Source organism: Hyperolius riggenbachi, chromosome 4, assembly GCF_040937935.1.
Source record: "Hyperolius riggenbachi isolate aHypRig1 chromosome 4, aHypRig1.pri, whole genome shotgun sequence".
NCBI lineage: Eukaryota > Metazoa > Chordata > Amphibia > Anura > Hyperoliidae > Hyperolius > Hyperolius riggenbachi.
This window is the reverse complement of record NC_090649.1, coordinates 117,608,997-117,630,958: the sequence shown is the minus strand read 5'-3', so window position 1 is coordinate 117,630,958 and position 21,962 is coordinate 117,608,997. Positions and strand designations below refer to the sequence as shown.

The window sequence follows — 21,962 nt, the reverse complement described above, 5'->3', positions numbered from 1 at the left end:
CTATTCGCTGGTGCTGCCCTGGGTCCTTTCATCCCCCACACCACGTGCGTGCCTGACTCAGCCTTCCGTAACTGCCTGCAGCTTCTGCTGTGTCATTGGACCACATGCTTCGTTAACTGAGTGCAGCTGCCTGCAGCACAGCACAGGCAGCTGCCAGCTGGTTCAAATAGTGCGGTTGGCCCGACCCCTTTCATTTGTTTGAAACTGCAAATAAAGCTCACTGGCTTCCTGCAGCCAGCACCTTGTTTATCTGGTGCCCTAGGCCATGGCCTATGTGGCCTTGCCAGAAATCCGGCCATGGGTGTTGTACTGTATGCGGTCCCCAGAATATAACCGTATACAGGTGATTGACTGGTTGGATTGGTCAACTCTCCTTCTCCCTAAGTGGATTGGTCAGCTCTCCCCGTCTGTTTTTCAGAGCGGCATGGAAGAATAGATTGCGCTGTGCCCATAAAACACGCCTCTTTCACCCTTCTGGCCCACCCTTGTATTCTATTAACCTCCTCCGCCTCTCAGATCTCACACATGCTCGCCTGCGTTGCTTCACTACAGTCCTCAGCAGCGAGATCTGAGAAGCGGTAACAGGATAGGGCGGGCCAGATGGGTGGAAGAGGCGTGATCTTTCTTCCATACCATAAGCGTCTCAGACCTTGCTGCGTGAGCAATGAGCTCCCCCCCCAGCATTTGCGGTGACCACCGAATCACCAGCACCTGGTAATTAATCATCAGCATGTCACGTATGCGCATCATGTATCAAAGACACCCTGTGTATAAGACAACCCCCGACTTTTCAAAGGATTTTCAAGGGTTAAAAAGTAGTCTTATACGCCAGAAAATACAGTAAATACTTGCTCTACCTCCATAACATATGTATTGCACTGTCCACGTTTTGATTTTAGTGATTTATCTACAGGGAAGAAAAAAAGAGCATTTCCCAATTTAAACTGTGGCTATTTTGAAGCCAATCCTGATGTCATTTCCTCCCTTACTCTCCTCTACTTGATTTTCCGGCCCTTTACTATAGAAAGTGCATTGCCTCAGCATGAGAAATATTGGCCAGAGAGGAACAGAGATGTGGGAGGGGAAAACAGAAGGAAAAGAGGCTTCAGCCAATCGGGCTGCATTAGTTAAGTCTGAGAGGAAGTAGAGAAGCAAAAAAGGACAACCCAGCATGCCCTCCAACTTCCTTTTGTACCAAATTTTGTGTGTACCAAATAAGAGTCGGGTAAACTGGGGAATGATCATTTATCAACAAGAAAAGTAATAGTGATTTTAACTTTTGGATTGCCTGGTTAGGATTTCACGCCCGATATTTACACTTTAATTAAAAAAACAAAAACCAACAACAACCTGTTTTAGGAAGCAGTACATGGATCCACTACAAAGCACTTGAATACTGAAAAGTAGGCTAGGAAGTGAAAGACAAACCTGCATGATATGGAGCATTAACTATCTCACCGGTCAAAGACTTCCATTGTCAAGTCCATATGCAAAGCCATGTCTTCCATGGCTTATTCTTCACAGGTTGAATGGAACATGGACACCTCATGCGCAGTACTGCAGCAGTAACATGGCAGAGCCAATCACTCCCATCTGGAGCCTGTAAGGAAGCATGCAAGGGTCTTTCATAGTCTAATGGCTCACTAATAAGCGCGGGCAGAATGACTGATGCTCACAAGAAACCTTGAACTAATTGGACCAATTAAAGAAAGCATTTAATCCCCCAGAGCACTGCTTGCTGGCACCATTACAACACCAGGGTGGCATTGTTCAATAAGCAACCCCAGGGCTTGGGAGATTTCATTAAGCTCTTTTCCTAGTTAGCTCATTAATCCAGGCACAGCATTAGCAGGCTGCTATCTGTGCTGAGGCCATCACAAAAATCCCTGACTAATGCTTTCCATGATCCCAAGGAACCTCCATATTTACTTTACTAGCCTGTCTGACCTCCAGTAAAAGTTGAAAGATCAAGGTAACAGACTTCTTGCCACAGAATGAATCTCTTCCCTATATTAATGGGACAGCGCACAAGTATTCTATTACAACACACCTGAAGTGATGAGGTAAACCATTGTATCCATCGTCCTAATTCTAAGTATGGCAGTTGTTGAATCTCACTGTCTTATTTTGTGTTTGAAACCTAAAAATCAAAAAAGTTTAAAGTACTTGTTGTCTCAGGTGAATGACAGCTCGAACGACGATTGCGCTTTGACCAAAATCGCATCGCAATCGGATCGCACTAATGGAAATTGCTGCTGCAGTTTCCATTAGTTTAATGTACCTTGCGATTTGCGATCAGAAGCAAATCGCAGGCTAGTGGAAAAAGGCCCTTAAAGAGAACCCGAGGTGTGTTTAAAGAATGTTATCTGCATACAGAGGCTGGATCTGCCTATACAGCCCAGCCTCTGTTGCTATCCCAAACCCCACTAAGGTCCCCCTGCACTCTGCAATCCCTCATAAATCACAGCCATGCTGTGAGGCTGTGTTTACATCTGTAGTGTCAGTCTCAGCTGCTCCCCCGCCTCCTGCATAGTTCCGGTCCCTGCCCCTGTCCCTTCCCTCCAATCAGCAGGGAGGGAAGGGATGCAGGCGGGGACTGGAGTTCTGCAGGAGGCGGGGAGAGCAGCAGACTGACACTATAGAGATAAACACAGCCAGCTCTGACAAGCTGTTTGTCAGTAGCGTGACTGTGATTTATGAGGGATTGCAGAGTGCAGGGGGACCTTAGGGGGGTTTGGGATAGCAACAGAGGCTGGGCTGTATAGGCAGATCCAGCCTCTGTATGCAGATAATATTCTTCAAACCCACCTCGGGTTCTCTAAGGAATTTGATGGTCCAACTCAAGTCCAATTGCAGAGTGCATCATTTAAGCAGAGGGCTAAATTTTTCCTGTACCGCGAAAAACGCACATAACGCTAATGCATATTCATAGCGCAGTGGGAGAAATTAGAGTTTTCGCACTGCGGGAAAAAAGAAAAAAAAGGGGGGGGCACTGCTGTTTTTTATCACACAACGCATGCGATACTGTATTGCCAACAGGCAGCTGCTCTGAGTTCGCCGTCAGCCAACAGCAGATTTCACCCACAGAAGAACGCTGCCGTTTTTCCACTGACTCAAGTCTTACCCCGTCTGAAAGCCCTTCTATTTATTAATACTTCATATCTGTATGGTGAGAATTTCTTATGCAGTGCTGTACAGCGTACATCATTTTGTCACCGAATTGTCCCTTCAAGGGGCTTACAAACTAATCCCTACCATAGTCACGTGTCCATCATAGGGTACTTTTTATTTTATTGGGGGGAGGGTTACTAACTTATCTGTATTTTTTGGGATGTGGGAGAAAACCCACTCATACACTGGGAGAACATACAAAGAACAGGGGACTCTGTGCTGCAAGGTGAGAGTTCTATCCACACCATGCTGTTCGTAAATATATAATTTATAATTAGAACATCCAGCAACACAAATTCATACATAGTTAAGCTGTGATTTGAATCATCAGCAATACTGGTATGGGTTTATTTGATAAAGTACAGAAAACAGACACAGGAAACACGAGGAGGGTGCCTGCTCTTGTGCGCTTACAATCTAGAGGGTTCCGGGGTGTAGACACTAGGTGAGGGAATAAAGGGGCTAGCGGATGAGTCAGTGAACCACAACATTATCTGGCTATGACAAAGTAGAAGCTTGTCTGAAGAGGTGCAGTTGAAGGTTTCCAGGTTTTAAAACATGAGGGATAAGAGTCAAGGAGTCAGAGTCGGAGCAATTTTGGGTACCTGAAGTCAGAGGTTTCATGAACTGAGGAGTTGGATGATTTTTGTACCAAATCCACAACCCTGGTAAAAATTAGACTAAGGAGTCTGAGCCATTTTGAGTACCTTGAGTCAGACTTCTCGACTCTGACTCGACAGCCCTGCAAGCAACTCTGAATAAAATACCTGGAATACCAAGTCATCACTACTAACAAGTGGCCAGGGCACATCAATACATGGGGGAAAAAACAAATCTAGCTATGTGTGACAATCTGTACACAAAAACCACAGGCTACCCATGGCCAAAACAGCTATGGCCTATTGACTATTGTAATACACTTACTTTACAATTACTTCGAAATCACCCACTATAAAAGACCAAGAATGGAAAGAGTAAACAAGCAGAATAGAGGGATAATACACTTGTTAGGGAAAACATTCTGCCATGAAAACCAGCTGGGACCCCTCCCCTGCACCTACAAAGAGGTGAGCTTTAGGGCTAACAAACAGGGGTTACGGCTTGTGGTGACTAGTCAATACAGAGACACAGATATGAAAGGTGTTTTCAGATGAATACCGACATTCAGCAAAATACCTCCCTTTCAAAGGACTCCCTGGCAGAGAGCCGGCTCCCAGTAAATGGCGTGTTTATTATTGCTACAGTTTGCTCACAAACCTTTATCAGCTCACACAGCACAGGGGTGACTGAGAAATGTGCCTGGGGAAGCTGCTTCTTATATTTGTCACCTCATAAAAAAATGAATATTGCATGTCGTCTTCTAAAGATCATTTCATCGGCCTCCTGCAGCATTCAGCGGTAAAGGAACTGCATGAGGCAAAGCAAGGAAAAATATCTACGATCTACGGCTGACAGTGACAGATGAGCAGTATTATAAGCTATAACAGATGTCATGTGACCATTTCATTCATGAGTGGAGTAAAGGTTTCACAAACAATGCTATTCAACAGACACTAACTTGTAAGGCTTTCCAGAGTGATCAGGCTCACCTGTTTATCACAAAAGTTGGATGTTTTATAGGTCTAGACCAGGGGTGTCAAACTCAAATACAAAGTGGGCTGAAAATTGAACACTGGGACCAAGTCGTGGACCAACCTCAATGTCTTGTGGCCATCTACCTCCCTTATAAAAGTTCCCTGGTGTCTAATTGCCCTCCTCCCTCCACTATACAGTTAACTGGAGTCTAGTGCTTTCCCCCTCCCTTCCCCATATGACTTCCCTGGTGATCTAAAGGTGGCCATACATCAGGTGACTTGGCGGGTGATCGGCCATCCAATTCTATTATAATCGAATTGGACGAATATATGTGCCGCCAAGTGCATGCCCAGCCGACAAAGCGACCAATTTCGGGACGGAAATTGGTTGCATTGTCGATCACGAATGCTGCAAGATGTCGGGCCTAATTTGGTTGGTCGTGTGTGGCGGTACGGCGTAACAAGCGACGAACCCCCCCCCCCCCCCGCAATGTATAAATGTGAGCACCCCCCGTGTGCGCATTTTTTATCTGTCCGAAGTCAGCCTACACGCGGTATCCGCCCATCTCGCCGGGTTCCGTATACACTCATACACTCGATGCCTTCTTCCGGTGTACAAATGCCACTCAAAGTTATGCTAGGTACACACGATGCGATTTCCCGCTCGATCTGCGGGATGAATCGATTATTTCTGACATGTTCGATCGGATTTCGATCGATACAGCCATCTATTTTGCATGTTAAGTATGTCGGAAATAATAGTTCGATTCCGCGTATCGAGCGGAAATCGCATCGTGTACACAGCATTAGGACTACAAATCTGACAAATGATGGCGCTCCTGGATAGTGCTAATGTAGCATGAACTAATCCCCGCAGGGCAACCGCTTTGCGGTATTAGTTTTAGACCCTGCATATTTTGGCATGCGAAAGCAAATGCACATTTGCATGAGCGATGTCTTGTGATTAGCCAATTAGGCCAAATTTGCAAAGCCATATTTATCAGGTTCTGCTTGGTTGATGCACACATTTTTTCTTTGTTGTAATCAGTATTGCATTTCTATCCTTTGGAGGTGGGTGGTGAATGGCATGTTCTAGGAGGTGCGAGCCCTGGAGCAGGCTGTTTGCGCCTGTCCTACAACCCCCCCCCCGGAGTGTAGCGCGAGAGCCACCCCCGAATCCTACAAGCTTGGGGGGCCCAATGCTTCACTCCTTTCTTATGTGTCGCGCCCAGGTCATGCACTTGCAGCAGAATGCAATGGTAAGGTAAATACCTGTTTAATTTTGGGAGGTGGGTGCTGCGGCTCTTCCGGGGCTGGCCATGCTGGGGGGGTTGCCTGCACCTCCCAGCCTCCCCCTCCGGGGTGCCGCAGTGTGGGTTCCAGGCAGTAAGAGAGCTTGGGGCCCCCGTGCCCCCCCCCCCCCCCCGGTTGTATGGGGGCATTGGGGAGCCTCCCCGTGGCGCTCCTGGATAGTGCTAATGTAGCATGAATTAATTCCCGCAGGGCAACCGCTTTGCAGTATTAGTTTTAGACCCTGCATATTTTGGCATGCGAAAGCAAATGCATATTTGCTTGAGCAATGTCTCGGGATTAGCCAATTAGGCCAAATTTGCAAAGCCAGATTTATCAGGTTTTAACTTGGTTGATGCACACATTTTTTCTTTGTTGTAATGAGTAAAGATAAGCACTGCTCATATGAAGCCAGTAAAAAGTTCAATAGGTCATCATTACGCTGTATGGGAGCTTCAATCCCAAAAGTATAGCCTTTAAGGCAAACCGTCCCAGTCCTCTCCCCGACCTCGTTCAACCACGGCTTCACAACAACCCCCCCTTTAAATTACATGCCTTTAGGATTTCTTGGAAATCGTTCACTGAAAGATGTCTCACCCCAGCACGTTCAGAATATCCTCAACTTCGACGCATTAACCAATCATTGCGCAGACCCAGACTCCATGGTCCTGATATACAACCATGCAGTGTCATCTGCCTATGACGCCCTCGCTCCAGTTCGCATCAAACGGTCTACACCACTTCACCATGCACGGTGGTTTGACAGCTCACTAAAGGACCTAAAGAAAGAAGTGCGCAGACTAGAAAGGAAGTGGCGAAAATCTCAGAATTCAAAAGATAAACACACCCTTGTCTCTCACCTGGAAAGCTACCAAAATGCGATCACCAAGAAAAAATCCTCCTACCTATCACAGGAGATCGCAAAGGCCGCCAACAGACCAGCCCAACTATTCCGCACAGTTGATAGACTATGTAATCCATCCTGTCTAAAACCTACTATAACTCCCTCAAAGGAGCTATGCGAGAAATTTGCTTGCTACTTTGCTGACAAAGTATCTTCTATTCGGTCTCTCATTCAGTCCACAGCACCCAAGACTCATGCAACTAATGGAAATAGCTGCAAAAACAGCCTAACACCCTGGACTGATTTCAAAAGTATTAGTGAGGAAGAGATCTCAGACATCCTCTGTCGTCTCCGCCAGACAACCTGCGACCTGGACCCTGGACCAACTAAACATATGCTGAAATGTCCTGACCTGCTTGGTCCAGCATTTCACAAAATAGTAAATTGCTCTCTGCAAGCAGGGAGGTTTCCTACCTCTCTAAAAGAAGGAATCATCAAGCCCCTTCTTAAAAAACCTTCCACGGATCCAGATGCTATGAGCAGCTACAGACCTGTCTCCAACCTCCCCTTCTTAGGTAAAGTTATTGAAAAGGCTGTCTATCTGCAACTTGAAACCAGGCTGTCAGTAAACAACATCCTGGACCCTCTACAATCTGGCTTTAAGAAACACCACAGCTGTGAAACAGCCCTCATCCAAGTCTGCAACGATCTGCTCATGGCAAGGGACAGAGGGGAATGCTCCATCCTAATCCTGTTGGATCTCTCAGCTGCTTTTGATACAGTTGACCATGAAATCCTGCTTAACAGACTGCAGGAGTACTGTGGCATCAGTGGATCAGTCCTCCAGTGGTTCAGATCATTCCTGACTGACAGAACACAGAGAGTATGCCTAGGACCTATAATGTCCAAACCTGCACCTCTACAATTCGGAGTGCCACAAGGATCAATCCTATCCCCTCTGCTGTTTGCAATCTACATGTTGCCACTCGGTACACTTATCCAACGACATGGCCTGACGTACCACTGCTACGCCGATGACACACAGCTATACCTGTCCTTCAAACCTGGTGGAACAGACCCTACCCCAAAAATAAACTCTTGCTTAGCTGAGCTTCAGGCATGGATGAATGATAACTGGTTGAAACTGAATGCTGACAAAACTGAGGTCCTGTTTGTCCAAAGCCAGTGCCCGCCATCAAAACAGCTCTATCCTAAAGCAACACCAATCAGGATTGGGAATTCAGACATAAACAGCTCCAACCTTGTGCGCAGCCTTGGCGTACTAATCGATGGGGAATTAAGTTTCAGAAACCAAATTTCATCTGTAGTTAAATCTTCCTTCTTTCATCTGAAGAACATTGCAAAGATTAAACATCTGATTCCCCCAGAGGATCTTCAAACCCTAGTCCACGCCTTCATCACATCACGGCTGGACTACTGCAATGCCCTTTATGCTGGCCCCCCCCAAAAAGGACCTGCGTCGCCTGCAATTAGTGCAGAATGCTGCTGCCAGATTGCTAACAAACCAGCCTCGCCACTGTCACATTACACCGATCCTTCGCTCACTGCACTGGCTACCAGTAGAATGGAGAATACTCTTCAAGATTGGACTGCTGACATTCAAATCCCTGCACAATCTGGGCCCTGGATACATGAAGGACTTGCTGAAGCTGCACCACACCTCTCACAACCTCAGATCAGCAAGTTCTATAAACTTGGTCACTCCCAGAGTGCACCTCAAAAAATCTGGAGACAGAGCCTTCTGTCATGCTGCCCCTACTCTTTGGAACTCCCTACCACACCCAGTAAAGACAGCACCATCCCTGGAGCTATTCAAATCCAGACTGAAAAGCCACCTGTTTAGCCTGGCATTTCCAGATTTATAAAATTCTTCCTCTGTACCACGATGGTCGGAGCCATGCTTATGCGCTTTGAGTCCCACGGGAGAAAAGCGCTTTACAAATGTTATTTGTTGTTGTTGTTGGAAAGCTTCGGAAGCACCCGAGTCCCGAAGTACTTCTGAAGTGAGGTGCATCCATGCTGAGCATGTCTGCACTGTGTGGTCACACTTGTACATAGTTGGGGACCCAGCACTGAAATTAAAGGGTTTAAGGAGATTGGAAGAAAAAAAAAAAAAAAAAAAAAAAAAAAGGAAAGGAAAAGAAACAGTCATCCAGTAAAACCAAATTGAGAATATGGGACTACGAGTAAGTCCGATTTGGGACTCTTGTACTACAACTCCGTAAAGTGACCTTCACGTTATTTAAAGCAATTCTTATCTCAGTGGTCTGATCTCCTGTAAATCGTTCCAGAAGTAGCTGCAGATGCATGTTCTCCAGTGTGTAGGTGCCCAGAGGACAATCACCAGACCCGCTCACTGTGCAGCACACACTACAGTGTGCAGGGGAAGTACATTCAAAGCTTATCCACTTTTCAACTTCAATTGTAACTATGCTAAATGCGGCATGCCCCCCTTTTTAACATTAGTTTTGCTTTAATGCCTTATCCTTTGGCAGTAAAGAATACAATGTGTTGTATATTCTGCTTTGGCAAAGCGTATCCCAACATAAAGATCAATGGAAACCCAAACAAAAGTAACAATTTCATTATGGAGTTGACTAAAGAAGTTCTGTGTAAACAAAAGTCGAAATGTGTTGAATAAAATTACATTTTAAAAAGGTTTCCTGAATTAGCACAAATGAGATTAACTCAAATACAGGACTACAGGGCTTTCACATGGGCTGCACTGCACTAACAAATACACTTTCAATCAACATGTGCCTTCCTGCAGCACTTCCTCCTCCCAGAAGAGCGAGCGAGGGGTCTCAAGTATCCCACCTCACATGGGCAGCCGCTTTCCTGCACCAGAGACACTAGCCCTGCAGATTTATAGTGTTGGGACAATGGGGATTACATGTCCTGGCTGGGTAAGAAATGTTTGGATTAGCCGGGGTCAGCAGGGAATGAACTGTTAATGGTTTGACCTCTCTGTAGTTCTGTTTTCTACAAGGCTTCCTTCTTAGCTGGGGGATCTCACTTGGCTTGTGCAGGAGAGGAGAAGATAAGGACCAGCAGGAATCTGGACTTGGTTTGACCTTCCACATTCTTTCAAAACATGAGAAAGAAAAACACTGGTTTCACATAAAATAAAAATGTACAGAACTGTAATGCAAGCCACTTGTAACATATCCGCATTCAGATTTCCATTCCCTTTCAATTAGTAGAAAAGTAAGAAAACAATTTTGTTCCGGGAGAAGAGGGAGGGGAAAAAAAAAACAACAAAAAAACCATAAACTTTCAACATCTCTCTGTGTCATTGGTTCAGAAGTATGCACAGAGCATTTTTCATCTCCAAGCGTCTCAGATATTACTGCCGTTACTAATGCTGGGTATACACAGCTCAATTTTGCCACTTGATCGATTCCCCGCTCAATTCTGCAGGCAATTCTCTGATCTTCCGCTCGTTTTTCTTATCTTTTTCTATTGTCCTCAATGCAGAATCGAGCACGGAAACGATGGGGCGGGAGTTCAGACACGTCGGAAATTATCTATCGAGCCTTCTAAATCACTCACTCGATATCAGGTGCAAACAATACTAGGGAGATTATTAAAGCAAATGTATGCAAAGCTCTAGTGCAGAGTGTTGTTCATGTATAGAGAAAACCTCTAATTAATCCTATGTAAGAACCCGAGGTGCGAGAGCTATTGAAGCTGCCATATATTTGCTTTTAAACTATACCAGTGGCCTGGCAGTCCTGCCGATATTTCTGGTCAGTAGGGTCTAAATCACACACCTGGAACGAGCATGCAGCTAATCTTGTCAGATTTGTCATAGACATCTGATCTGCATGCTTGTTCAAGGCCTATAGCTGAAAGTATTAGCGGCAGAGGATCAACAGAACAGCCAGGCAATGCGCATTATCTACAAGGAAATGAATATGTCAGCCTCCATATGTTTCACACCTCAGGTTCCCTTCAAATGTAGGTAGAGTGTCTCTTTAGGTTAGATTTGCATACATGAGGGTGGGGCCTATCCAAATATTTAATGAGCATACCTGTCTGTGATGTTAAGCTATTATTTAAAAGAATCCGAGGCAAAATTAAAAAAACAAAAAACCGGATGCTCACCTAAGGAGAGGTAAGGCTCTAGGTCCTACAGAGCCTTCCCTGTTACTCTCATGGTCCCCTTGTTCCAGTGTTGCCCCCTCCCATGTCCAAATACCCCCTGCCGCAGGAGGCTTCAGAAGTCTTCAGAAGCCCGAATGCTCCGTAAGACAGGGAGCTCAATACTGCACGAGTGCGAGAGAGAGCGTGCTCATGCAGTACAGAGCTGCCCGTCTTCGGGAGCCTCCGAAACCCCCCTACAGCAGCAGCAGCGAGCAGTCTCAAACCTATTGGTCGGAGACTGCTAACGGGGAGCCTGCACTGGAACGCAAGGACCAGGAGAGGAACAGGAAGGCTGTTAGGACCCAGAGCCTTCCCTCTCCGTAGGTATTTATTTTTTATTACACTTCAGACTCAATTGTAGGGCCCTTTTCCACTATCAGCGTTTTTGATGCTGAATCGCAAAATCACAAATTTCTAGTGATTTTTAAATCTCAAGGGTTTGCTAAATAACATAGGAATCGCGGTAGGCATTTTCCTCTACCACAATTTAGCTAGCGATTGTTAGTGGAAAAGGGCCCTAAGGGCTGATTACTGCCTGATATGCATGAGCCTTTTGTATGTTGCTTGGATTTTTTAAATAAAGATACCGTGGTGATTTTACCCTGCTGGTGAGCGGTCCGTTTTCTGCACACTTCCAATCATCCATGTTGGATGCTCTCACGGGCCACAAATGGCAGGAAGCAGGAAGGATTTGACCCACAGGTCTTGAGTTTGACAGAAGTGCTCTCAGTGCTCTAGCGCAGTCATAGGTATGCCCGTTTTAACAGCTGTTTTAATCATTTAAAAAGAGTAAAGACTACTTGGTAAGGATTTTATTTTTTTAAATAGAAACAGTGTAAATACACTTTTAGCAAACATGAGAAAATAACCACTGCACTGTTCTATAACTCTCAGGCATTTCCAAACAATCCAACTTGTGGGACTGCCAAATACTGGGAATAATTGTTGTTCAAAAGCCCAAGGGTTGCAGCTGGCAAAGTCCAACATCTAAGTAACAGAGAAACTAATAGTGAAGTACAACCATTACCAGATTCATGCAACTACTACATATTTCATTACACAGCTCCTCTAAATTAGACTTGTGGGATTATTTGCAGAAAGATCTTTTCTAACTTGCTGGGTAGAAGACAAAATACGTGATTGCACTGTAGGAATATGAAATCATACAGAATAACAAAACCTTGTCCAGCTGCCAAGAACCGCCCTGTGATCAGAGAGGCACTGCCAGCAGCAGGGGATGGAATAAGCATAGTCATTCAGCAGGACATTTCACAGCACAGCTCTCTGGAGAAGAGACCATCACAGCTACACACTACTAGCATGAGGAGAATCCAGGGCTAGTTCTGGAAACTATTCAAATGCAAGTTACAGAAAATCCTCAGAAAGGTAAACGCAAAGGCAAGAATGAACATCACTTCAGACAAGGACTCTACAAGACAAGGACTGTACACACAACATAATATTTACTCCTGATTGGCTAACTAGCTCATCAGAATGACTGGATTGGCCATTGACCAAAGAGTACATTCTTCTACCATAGGAATAGAAATAACTGAGAAAGGATTGCTTCCATGCTCGCTGAACATTGATCTTTCCAGCACCCGACATGCCATGCATTTTTAAGGACAAACTCTTCTATCAAATCATGCAGAATGGGCACATTCACATACGTCCATTTGCATCGAAGTAGATCATCGCAGTGCCGCATTTTGGTGCTGCTATTAACCCAATCGCAGCTTCAATAGAGTTATCTGGTTTGAGATAAGCACATTGTTTTTTACCTCAGTTGGCAGAACTTGTTGAGCTGTAAATTCTTGGAATACTTTGATCTCTCTCTACTAGCACAAAACATAGAAACTAAAAGCAGAAGCCCTCTTATTGTCTCAGTGCCTCCCAGTGACAAGTGGCCATAAAGACACATTACAGAAGTACTCATTAAAAGCAATGAAATGTAACAAATAAGAAAAAAAAACCGTGCTAAAACAAATTGACCTGGAGCACTTGCAAGCCACTAAATTGGCTGCTAAATGGTTAAATCCATGTAATTTGAGTACTGGCAATAGCTAGACACTGAATTATGTGCAGGGGGGGGAGGGGGGGGGAATCAGGCAATCAGTAGCAGGTTTCTCTCCTTACAATAAGCGTTCATGTCCACACATCTATAAAAGCTACATACTGACAGGGACGGATCAAGACCAAGTTGCGCCTGGGGCAAGGTCAGGTTTTGGCACCTAAAGGTCAGGTTTTGGCGCCTAAACTGCCATTCATTTTTCGGCCTTTTTAAGAATTCAACAAACTGCGCCTGGGGCAAGATACCCGCTTGCCCCCCCCCCCCCCCCCCAGATCCGTCCCTGCATACTGATATCATGCAGCACAGCAGTGTAGTGTAAAGCATGTTTGCCTTGCAGTGCTGGTGCAAATCTGGGCCATGACTACCTGGATGGAGTGTGCATGTACTCCCCACGTTTCTATACGTTTCCTCTGGATACTTCAGCTTGCCCCAACATCCAAGAAACACACAGATAGGTTAATGGGTTATCCCTTACATTTGGCATTAGACTACTAGAGGAGAAAAAGGCTGACTACGGCAAGTATTAGTTTGTGAGCTCCTCCAAGGGTCAATGAAATGACTATATACATTATGTAAAGCGCTGCAGAAGGTGTCACTATATAAATGCTGTAATACAGTGTACACAAGAATAATGGAAATCATGAACTTTATGAAGGAAACAGAAAACCCGTACAGGAAATACATAAAGCCAGCTGGAAATAGGGGCTATACAAGCAAACAGTGAAACGTGAGAGGGGCAGGCCAGACAGCCAATCACAACACCACCACATATTCAGACAAAAGAATTCACAAGCATGTCAATGTAAAGATGTATATCTGTATATCTGACACTGCTGCCATTCCAGCCACCAGGCTGCCTTCTGCTCCACAGACAAAGATCACCACATGTGGCGTACTGTGACAGAAACACAGAATGGCCTGTCAGAAAAGCATCCTCACAGGTCCTGTATGTCAGCACTCCACCATACACAGATTATCAGCCAAACTAGCCAGCTGGAGAGATGGATCACACCCTAAATCATTAGGATCTAGTTTACACTGACATTAATTGTTCACATGTGTCTTCAGGTTTCCTTTTACTTATTATACATATGGTTACTGTGCTGCAGCACAATGAGACAATGGAGGGTAGACCAACGACTAAACACCTAACCATGGAAACTCAGGTCATTCATCACTGCACTGCTACATGCAATCATTTAAACACAATTATGGACAATAAAAACAAATGAGGGAAAAAAAAAAAAAAAAAGCGAACATTTGTTTCAGTTTTCCTCAAATGTATACACACAGTTCTTGCCTTCTCTCAAAAGAAAAGGGTAAAGCTATATCAGACTGCTCTACGCTGAAACCAGGAGTTAGCTCACCTGGTAACGACATTTTTAATAACACTCCAGGACAGGTACACATTGAGACTTGGCTCCTCCCAGGAACAGGAAATATCCTTCAGCCTCTCTATAAATTAAAGATGGACCTAGGGTCAGGCAGTATAATATCAAGTAACAGGAACTCTATACTAAACCTAACTCCTAATATTACATTTTCAAACATATAACATAACATGTATATCATGCAATATTTGATATATATGGGGGTGGGTACCCCCACCTGTCCTGGAGTGTTATTAAAAATGTTGTTACCAGGTGAGCTAACTCCTGGTTTTTCCAATAACACTCCAGGACAGGTACACATTGAGATGATAAGCAAGAAATCAATCACCAACCTCAGGGTGGGCTAACTGCCCTTAGGACAGTTCTTCCGAAGTCCTGATCGGTCTCCGTTAGCCGATCCAGTCGATAGTGCCTCATGAAGGTTCCCAGGTTCTTCCAGGTTGCCGCCTTGCAGATGTTCAATGGTGACGTACCTGCCCTGTAAGCCCACGTAGTTGCGGCTGCCCTGGTGGAATGGGCCCTCAAGTTCACTGGAGGCTCTTTACCCATGATCTTATATGACTCTATGATGCAATCTTTGATCCACTTGGCTATGGTTTTTGTGGATGCTTTTAATCCTTTGGATTTACTTGTATAATTGACGAATAATGATTCCGACTTCCTGAATTCCTTGACTTTTTCCAGGTAGATTAATAAATTCTCCCGCACATCCAATCTATGTTGTTTAGTCTCTTTCTCTGTTTTTGGATCCATACAGAAAGAAGGTAAAATTATCTCTTGTGTTCTATGGAACATGTCTCCTACTTTTGGTAGGAATTCAGGGCTTGTTCGGAGTACAACACGATCATTAAAGAATGAACAGTACGGCTCTTTGTGTGACAGAGCTTGGAGCTCACTTATGCGTCTAGCAGACGTGATCGCTACTAAAAACACAGTTTTTAGCGTACACATTCTAAGAGAATCTTCCTCAAATTCGCTAGATGTCAATGCCTGCAAGACTAATGACAGATCCCATTTAGGAAATTGTCTTACTGTTATTGGTCTATTTCTTTCAATTGATTTTACAAATCTAATTATAAGTGGATCTAGTGCTAATTTCTTATCTAAATAAACTGATAGCGCGGATATCTGAACCTTAATAGTGCTTAAGGCCAATCCTTTTTCCACTCCCTCCTGCAGAAATTCTAAAATTGTTGCCATTTCTGTCGATTGGAAGTTTGATTTTTCTAACCATAAAATAAAAGTTTTCCAGTATTTCTGGTAAATAAGGCGAGTATTTTCTTTCCTACTCTTTAGTAAAGTATTTACTACTCTGGTTGACAGTCCTTTACTCTCAAGGACTGCCCTTTCAGAAACCACGCTGTAAGTTTCCATCTTTCCAGGTTTACTACAGCTTGGCCCTGCACCAGTATCATATCCTCTGATACCGGTATTTCCCATGGTTGTGTAGCAAGCATTGACAGGAGAAGTGGATACCACGATCTCCTGGGCCAGTTTGGGGCAATCAATATCATTTGACACTGTGATCTCAACAATTTTTGGAGCACTATGGGAATCAGATTCAGTGGAGGGAAAGCATAGAGTATGCTCTGATCCCAATTCTGAGCCAGGGCGTCTATTGCCATTGGTTTGTCCATCACATTTAGGGAATAGAATTGTTTGCATTTCCGGTTCGACCTGTTTGCAAAGAGATCTATGTGTGGTTGTCCCCACTTGCTCACTATCAGTTCGAACAACTTCTGGTTGAGTGACCATTCTGTGTTCGTAGTCTGCACCCTGCTCAGCTGATCTGCTAGAACATTCAATTCCCCTTTTAGATGTACTGCTGTTAATGAGAGGAAATTGTGTTCTGCTATTTCTAGAATTTCCAGCGTTAGGAACAATAACCTCTTGGACCTGGTTCCTCCCTGGCGATTTAGGTATGAAACTACTGTTGAGTTGTCTGACTGAACTTGTACGTGACATGACTCTAGAAGATGCATCGTGCTCATTATTGCCATTTTCACTGCCATCAACTCTCTGAAATTTGATGACTGCTCTGCCATTGAGTGATTCCATAGTCCTTGTACTTGAACCTTGTTCACATGGGCTCCCCAGCCTGTTTGGCTTGCATCTGTCGTCAAGATTTTTTGTATCGGTATGGACCACAGTCTGCCCTGTGTGAGATGTTGCGATGTCTGCCACCACCTTAGACTGTCTTTTATGTGAGGTTCCACTGTCACTGTATTGTCTAGAGTGTCTTGTTGTTTGTTCCACTTGGATAACATCCATGATTGTAGAACTCGTGTGTGCATCAGCGCCCACTGTATCGCCGGTGCCACCGAGGACAGAAGACCTAGCAGTTGCATAATCTGTCTGATCTTTATTGTCTGAAAGGTATTGAATTTTTCCACCTCGGACATTATCTTCTGTACTTTCTCCTGTGGGAGAAGAATCCTCTGTTGTACTGAGTCTATAATGAATCCTAGGAACAGAATGTTCTGTGTTGGCGTGAGTTGTGACTTGTCCTTGCTCACAATCCAGCCTGCCTGCTGCAGCTGTTTCAGTACAGTCTGTCTGTGTTCCTCTAGATCTACTAAGGTTCTTGCCACTATTAACAGGTCGTCTAGATAAGGTATGACGATAATACCCTGTCTGTGTATGTCCCCTATCAGCTCTCCCATGACTTTGGTAAAAATTCTTGGGGCTGATGTTATGCCAAATGGGAGGCAGCGGAACTGGAGATGCTGAATTCTTCCCTCCATCTCCACTGCAAACCTTAGGAATTTTTGCGATTCTAGCTCTATTGGTATATGCCAATATGCGTCTTGTAGATCTATGCTTGCCATGAAGCCATGTGGTATCAGTAGGTTCTTTAATGAGTAAATTGATTCCATTCGGAACTTTTCGTATTTTATGTATGGATTTATGGGTTTTAGGTTCAGAATTATTCTGTACTTTCCTGAAGGCTTCTGAACCAGAAAAATCTTTGAGTAGAAGCCTTCGCCTCTTTGTGTCACTGGCACTACTGATACCACATGTCTGTCCAGCATATCTGCAATAATTTCTTTTAATGCTGTCTGATGTTGAGGCAAGCTCAGCGGCTTGGTCACTACAAACTTTCTTGGCGGTTTTGTTTGAAAGGCAATATGATAACCTCTTTTTATAAGATTTAAAATAAAAGGGCTCTTTGTTATAGTTTTCCAATGTGGAAGGAAATATCCCAATCTTCCCCCCACTTTCAATTCGTCATTGTTTGCTTTGTGTGATAGGGGTTTTGAAACTCGGCCCTGGTTTCCTTTGATCCTTGTTGAAGGACCATGTACGTCTTTTATTTTGGTTATCAGGTCTGTCTGTTTGCCTGTTTTGACGAAAAAATCTCTTTCCTGCTTTAAACTGTTTCTTTTTCGGAAAGGATTTTTTCTTGTTGGCAGTTCTTTCCAGGACTTCATCTAACTCTGGCCCAAAAAGAGTATCTCCTACTACAGGAATAGCACATACTCTGTTTTTTGAAGCCATACTCCCATGCCAGGTCTTGATCCACAGATTACGTCTGGCCACGTTAGATATACCTGCTGCCTTGGCTGTTAATCTAATAGATTCCGAGGCTGCGTCAATAATATAAGCTACCGCTTTATGCATAACTGTCATTGAGTTAATTAGCTGATCTTTTGGCATATCCTTATTAATATTATCTTCCAATTGCTGCATCCATAATGCTAGCATTCTCGCTACACAAGTTGTAGCAGTGGATGGTCTGAAATTTGCACAAATAGCAGGCCATAATCTTTTTAGGGCATACTCTATCTTTTTATCAGATTGATCTTTAAGATAGCCCAAATCTTCAAACGCAAGTTCATCATCCTTGTTTACTTGTGAGAAAGCAGAGTCTAATTTGGGACTCTTGTCCCACATTTTACAATCTTCCTCAGAGAACGGAAAGCGTCTTTTAAATCCTCTCGACATAAATAGTTTTTTATCTGGGTTTTTCCACTGGCTTGTTATTAGATTTTTGGTAGATTGATGTACAGGGAAATTCAACTCTTGTGCGCTTTCCATGCCTTCGTACAATTTGTCATGCAATGATACTGTCTCAGTAATAGTCTTATTTAGATTTAAATCTTCATATATAGCTGATAACAACATTTCTGTCTCTGCCACAGGAAATTTAAATTTTGACGGTTTGTTTTCTATTTCCTGTGCTTCTGTAGAACTTGCAGAAACCTCCTCATTCTCACTAATTTCCTCTTCATCTGAAACAATAACAGGCCTGTTTGTTTTACTAGTAGCTTTTTTGGGGATTACTATTTCAGACTCTTTAGGCTGAGTGGGTTGATCAGCTTGTGTCGGAGCGTCGGGCTTAAGGGGTACCGACGTAGCTTTAAATTCTTTTAATGTATCTTTTAAATCCTGTCTCAGAGCTTGAATATCTCTCTGAGACGCTGATTCATGTTTCATAACTTTATAAGTGCAATCCTTGCATAATAATTTAGTTGATGCAGGATTCACTTTCACATTGCACACAGGGCACCGTTTTGAGGGCTTTGCAGGGTCAGGTACAATTGCTGTAGTGCCCTGAAACAACATAAAGAGAAACAAACTAACTTGTCTTCCAGCCTATGTTATAAGTCTTAACATATTAACATATTCTTTTATGCATTAATTAGCTTGTGCATTAATTGATTACACAATAACCATCCAAGCCTGCAGTACAAAAGAGTATACAAACAAACAGTAAGGTAGCTTGCTTTCAAAAAACAAAACAGCTTCCTGGTATACCAATACCACAGACCCTTTGCAGCCCATCAAAGTTTCCTTGCTGCGTACGGTTTTCCGCCCCCACAAGGGTCACCACCGCTGCCCAGATCTCCGCAGAGCAGTCTTACCCGTCCTGGTTCCTGCTCTACCTCCGACATTCTCCTCGCTGCGTGAGACGCCGTGTGCGGAGAACTCCGGGCGGCTACCCCTCTTCATCCGGCGCACAGGTAGTGACGTCACGCGACCCGGAAGTAATTCCGTAGGTTGCGGCCGGAGGACTTCCGCACTCTGCCTCCGCTATGCGCATCCTCCGGACGTCCTCCACCTTGCCGCTGCCTCCGCATGACGAGTCCTCGGGGCAGCCCTTCCTGAAGCGGAACCCTCTTTGCAAACCAGGCCGACCAACAGGGCTAAAGTCCACTGGGAGCGACGCATCAAAAGCACAAACCCACAGGTACTCCACAGGGTAAAACGGACCTCCTTTCTATCCAGGCCCGCTTCAGTGCCAACATATCCCTAGCCACCCAGGCTCTCCGGGACAGCGAGCACACATAGAGACCTGGTTCCTGGACCAGGAAATATCCAATACTGCCTGACCCTAGGTCCATCTTTAATTTATAGAGAGGCTGAAGGATATTTCCTGTTCCTGGGAGGAGCCAAGTCTCAATGTGTACCTGTCCTGGAGTGTTATTGGAAAAATTGAGTCTAATATACAGCATTTCTGTCTCCATAAGCAATTTCGCTGCAAGGTAAGAATCTCTTTTTGGTACAAAAATCACAGAATCCAACTAAGACTCCTCAGTTTTTGAAACCACCAACTCCAACTCCAGGAACCAAAAATTGCTTCGACTTCAACTCCACAGCCCTGGTACAGACGCGTCACTAGCCTGTGAGCAAGTGATGCTGTCGCTACAGAGGGAAAGACCCGCAATGGAGCGTCGCACGAGAACCATGTCACAGCAGGTAGGATGAGTGGAGAGAATGATATGCTCAGCTAGCGCTCAGCCAAAACGATCCACCAGGCTGATCACAAGCTGAGGCATCGGGGGCCGCTATAAACATGCTAGGTTCTTGACAGAGGCGGTCATTATCAGCCAGCTTGACTGAGTTTCCTCTAGCGTGTGTACACAGCTTACTACTGAGCAATATCACACCCTTTATTATTATTAAGTTATAAAGCACCAACATATTCTGTGGGGCTGTACAACGTAAGAAGCAAACATGGGGTACATAACAGTACAGAAAAATGGTACACAGCAATATACAAAATACAGAATTGGTAATTACAGTGAAAAGTAGCATGATGAATAAAATGTATAAAGAATTCCAAGACACAAAATGGGGAGAGAACCCTGCCCTTGTGGGCTTACAATCTAAAGGTTTAAAGTGGATCTGATAAACTTTTACTCATTGCATAATTGTGTTCCTTTCATATAGTTTATAGGGCATTCCTCAAGCCAAACACTTGCTTGTTTTGTTTTAATACTCTAATTCCCTATAAACTTAAACAAGCCTCACCCACAGCTCCTTTTGTGCATTGGCACTGTAGCAAGGGCTTATGGGAGCTCAGTCTGGGAAGGAGGAAGGGAGGAGTCTGGGAAGGAGGAAGGGAGGAGTCTGGGAAGGAGGAAGGGAGGAGTCTGGGAAGGAGGAAGGGAGGAGTCTGGGAGGAGGTTACTAGCCAGAGATTTCAGAGGCAGTGGGGAGGAGGAGAGGGGACTGAATTTACACACAGGCAAGCTGATAGCATCTCCAGCCCTCAGCCTGTGACAATGTGACAAACAGAACATGGCTGCTGTCATTGTATCACAGGAATAAATAATCAAACCTTTGAAGCTGTTTGCAGCTAGATATGCTGTGCAAACTACATATATTTTAGAGAAGATATATAGACAAGTTACTTGTTATAGTTAGTTTTTCATCTAGGATCCGCTTTAACTTACAATCTACAATGACAGTTTAAGTTACGATCTATGTATAAAGTAATATGAGCGGAACATCTTGCAAGGATAGTTCACCTAAAGACCGCTCTTGTTCGATTCCAAATACTGCTGACTGATTGTAAATATTTTACATTGTTTTTATGTTTATGGAGTGTCCTTAATTTTTTTCCCATTCTTGGAAGGCAAGGGTTTACTTGCCATCCAATTTTAATAAATGTAAAGTTATTTTATGATTTTTGGGGCGCTTCCTATGTCAGTTAGTTCCATCACTGCATACATTGAGCATGACGGCCATTTATGGTCTGTGACCCATCTATGTTGGATGATGCATGGATTGTCAGGAACCAACATACGGGTTAAGAGTTCAGTTATAGATATCCCTTAAAGGGAAGGTCCAAGCAAAAAAAAAAAATGAGTTTCACTTACCTGGGGCTTCTACCAGCCCCATGTAGCCATCCTGTGCCCTCGTAGTCACTCACTGCTGCTCCAGTCCCCCGCTGGCAGCTTTCTGACCTCGGAGGTCAGGGCCACATTGCATACATTTTTACGCATTCCAGCTAGTGCAGGAACAAAAATGTACGCGTTGCACCACTAACGTGTAAAAATGTATGTGTTAATGTTCCTGCACTAGCGGGAATGTGTAAAAATGTACGCAATTCGGCCCTGACCTCCGAGGTCAGAAAGCTGCCAGCGGGAAACTGGAGCAGCAGTGAGTGACTACGAGGGCACAGGATGGCTACATGGGGCTGGTAGAAGCCCCAGGTAAGTGAAACT

At 44.3% G+C, this 21,962-nt stretch overlaps 1 protein-coding gene across 3 annotated transcripts in view; it reads right to left on the bottom strand.

Moving 5' to 3' along the window:
• The window catches only part of RYK (receptor like tyrosine kinase), a 217,566-nt gene that overhangs the window by 142,402 nt on the left and 53,202 nt on the right, over positions 1–21,962 (bottom strand). Inside the window, exon 2 of one of the 3 annotated variants that reach the window (XM_068280422.1) lies at positions 15,723–19,062. The exons of the other annotated variants lie outside the window; for them this stretch is intronic. Coding sequence (XP_068136523.1) covers positions 15,816–17,939 — 2,124 coding nt within the window. The 5' untranslated portion in view covers positions 17,940–19,062 and the 3' untranslated portion in view covers positions 15,723–15,815. Of the gene's footprint in view, positions 1–15,722; positions 19,063–21,962 lie in introns of those variants that run through there. 3 annotated transcript variants of the gene reach the window in all.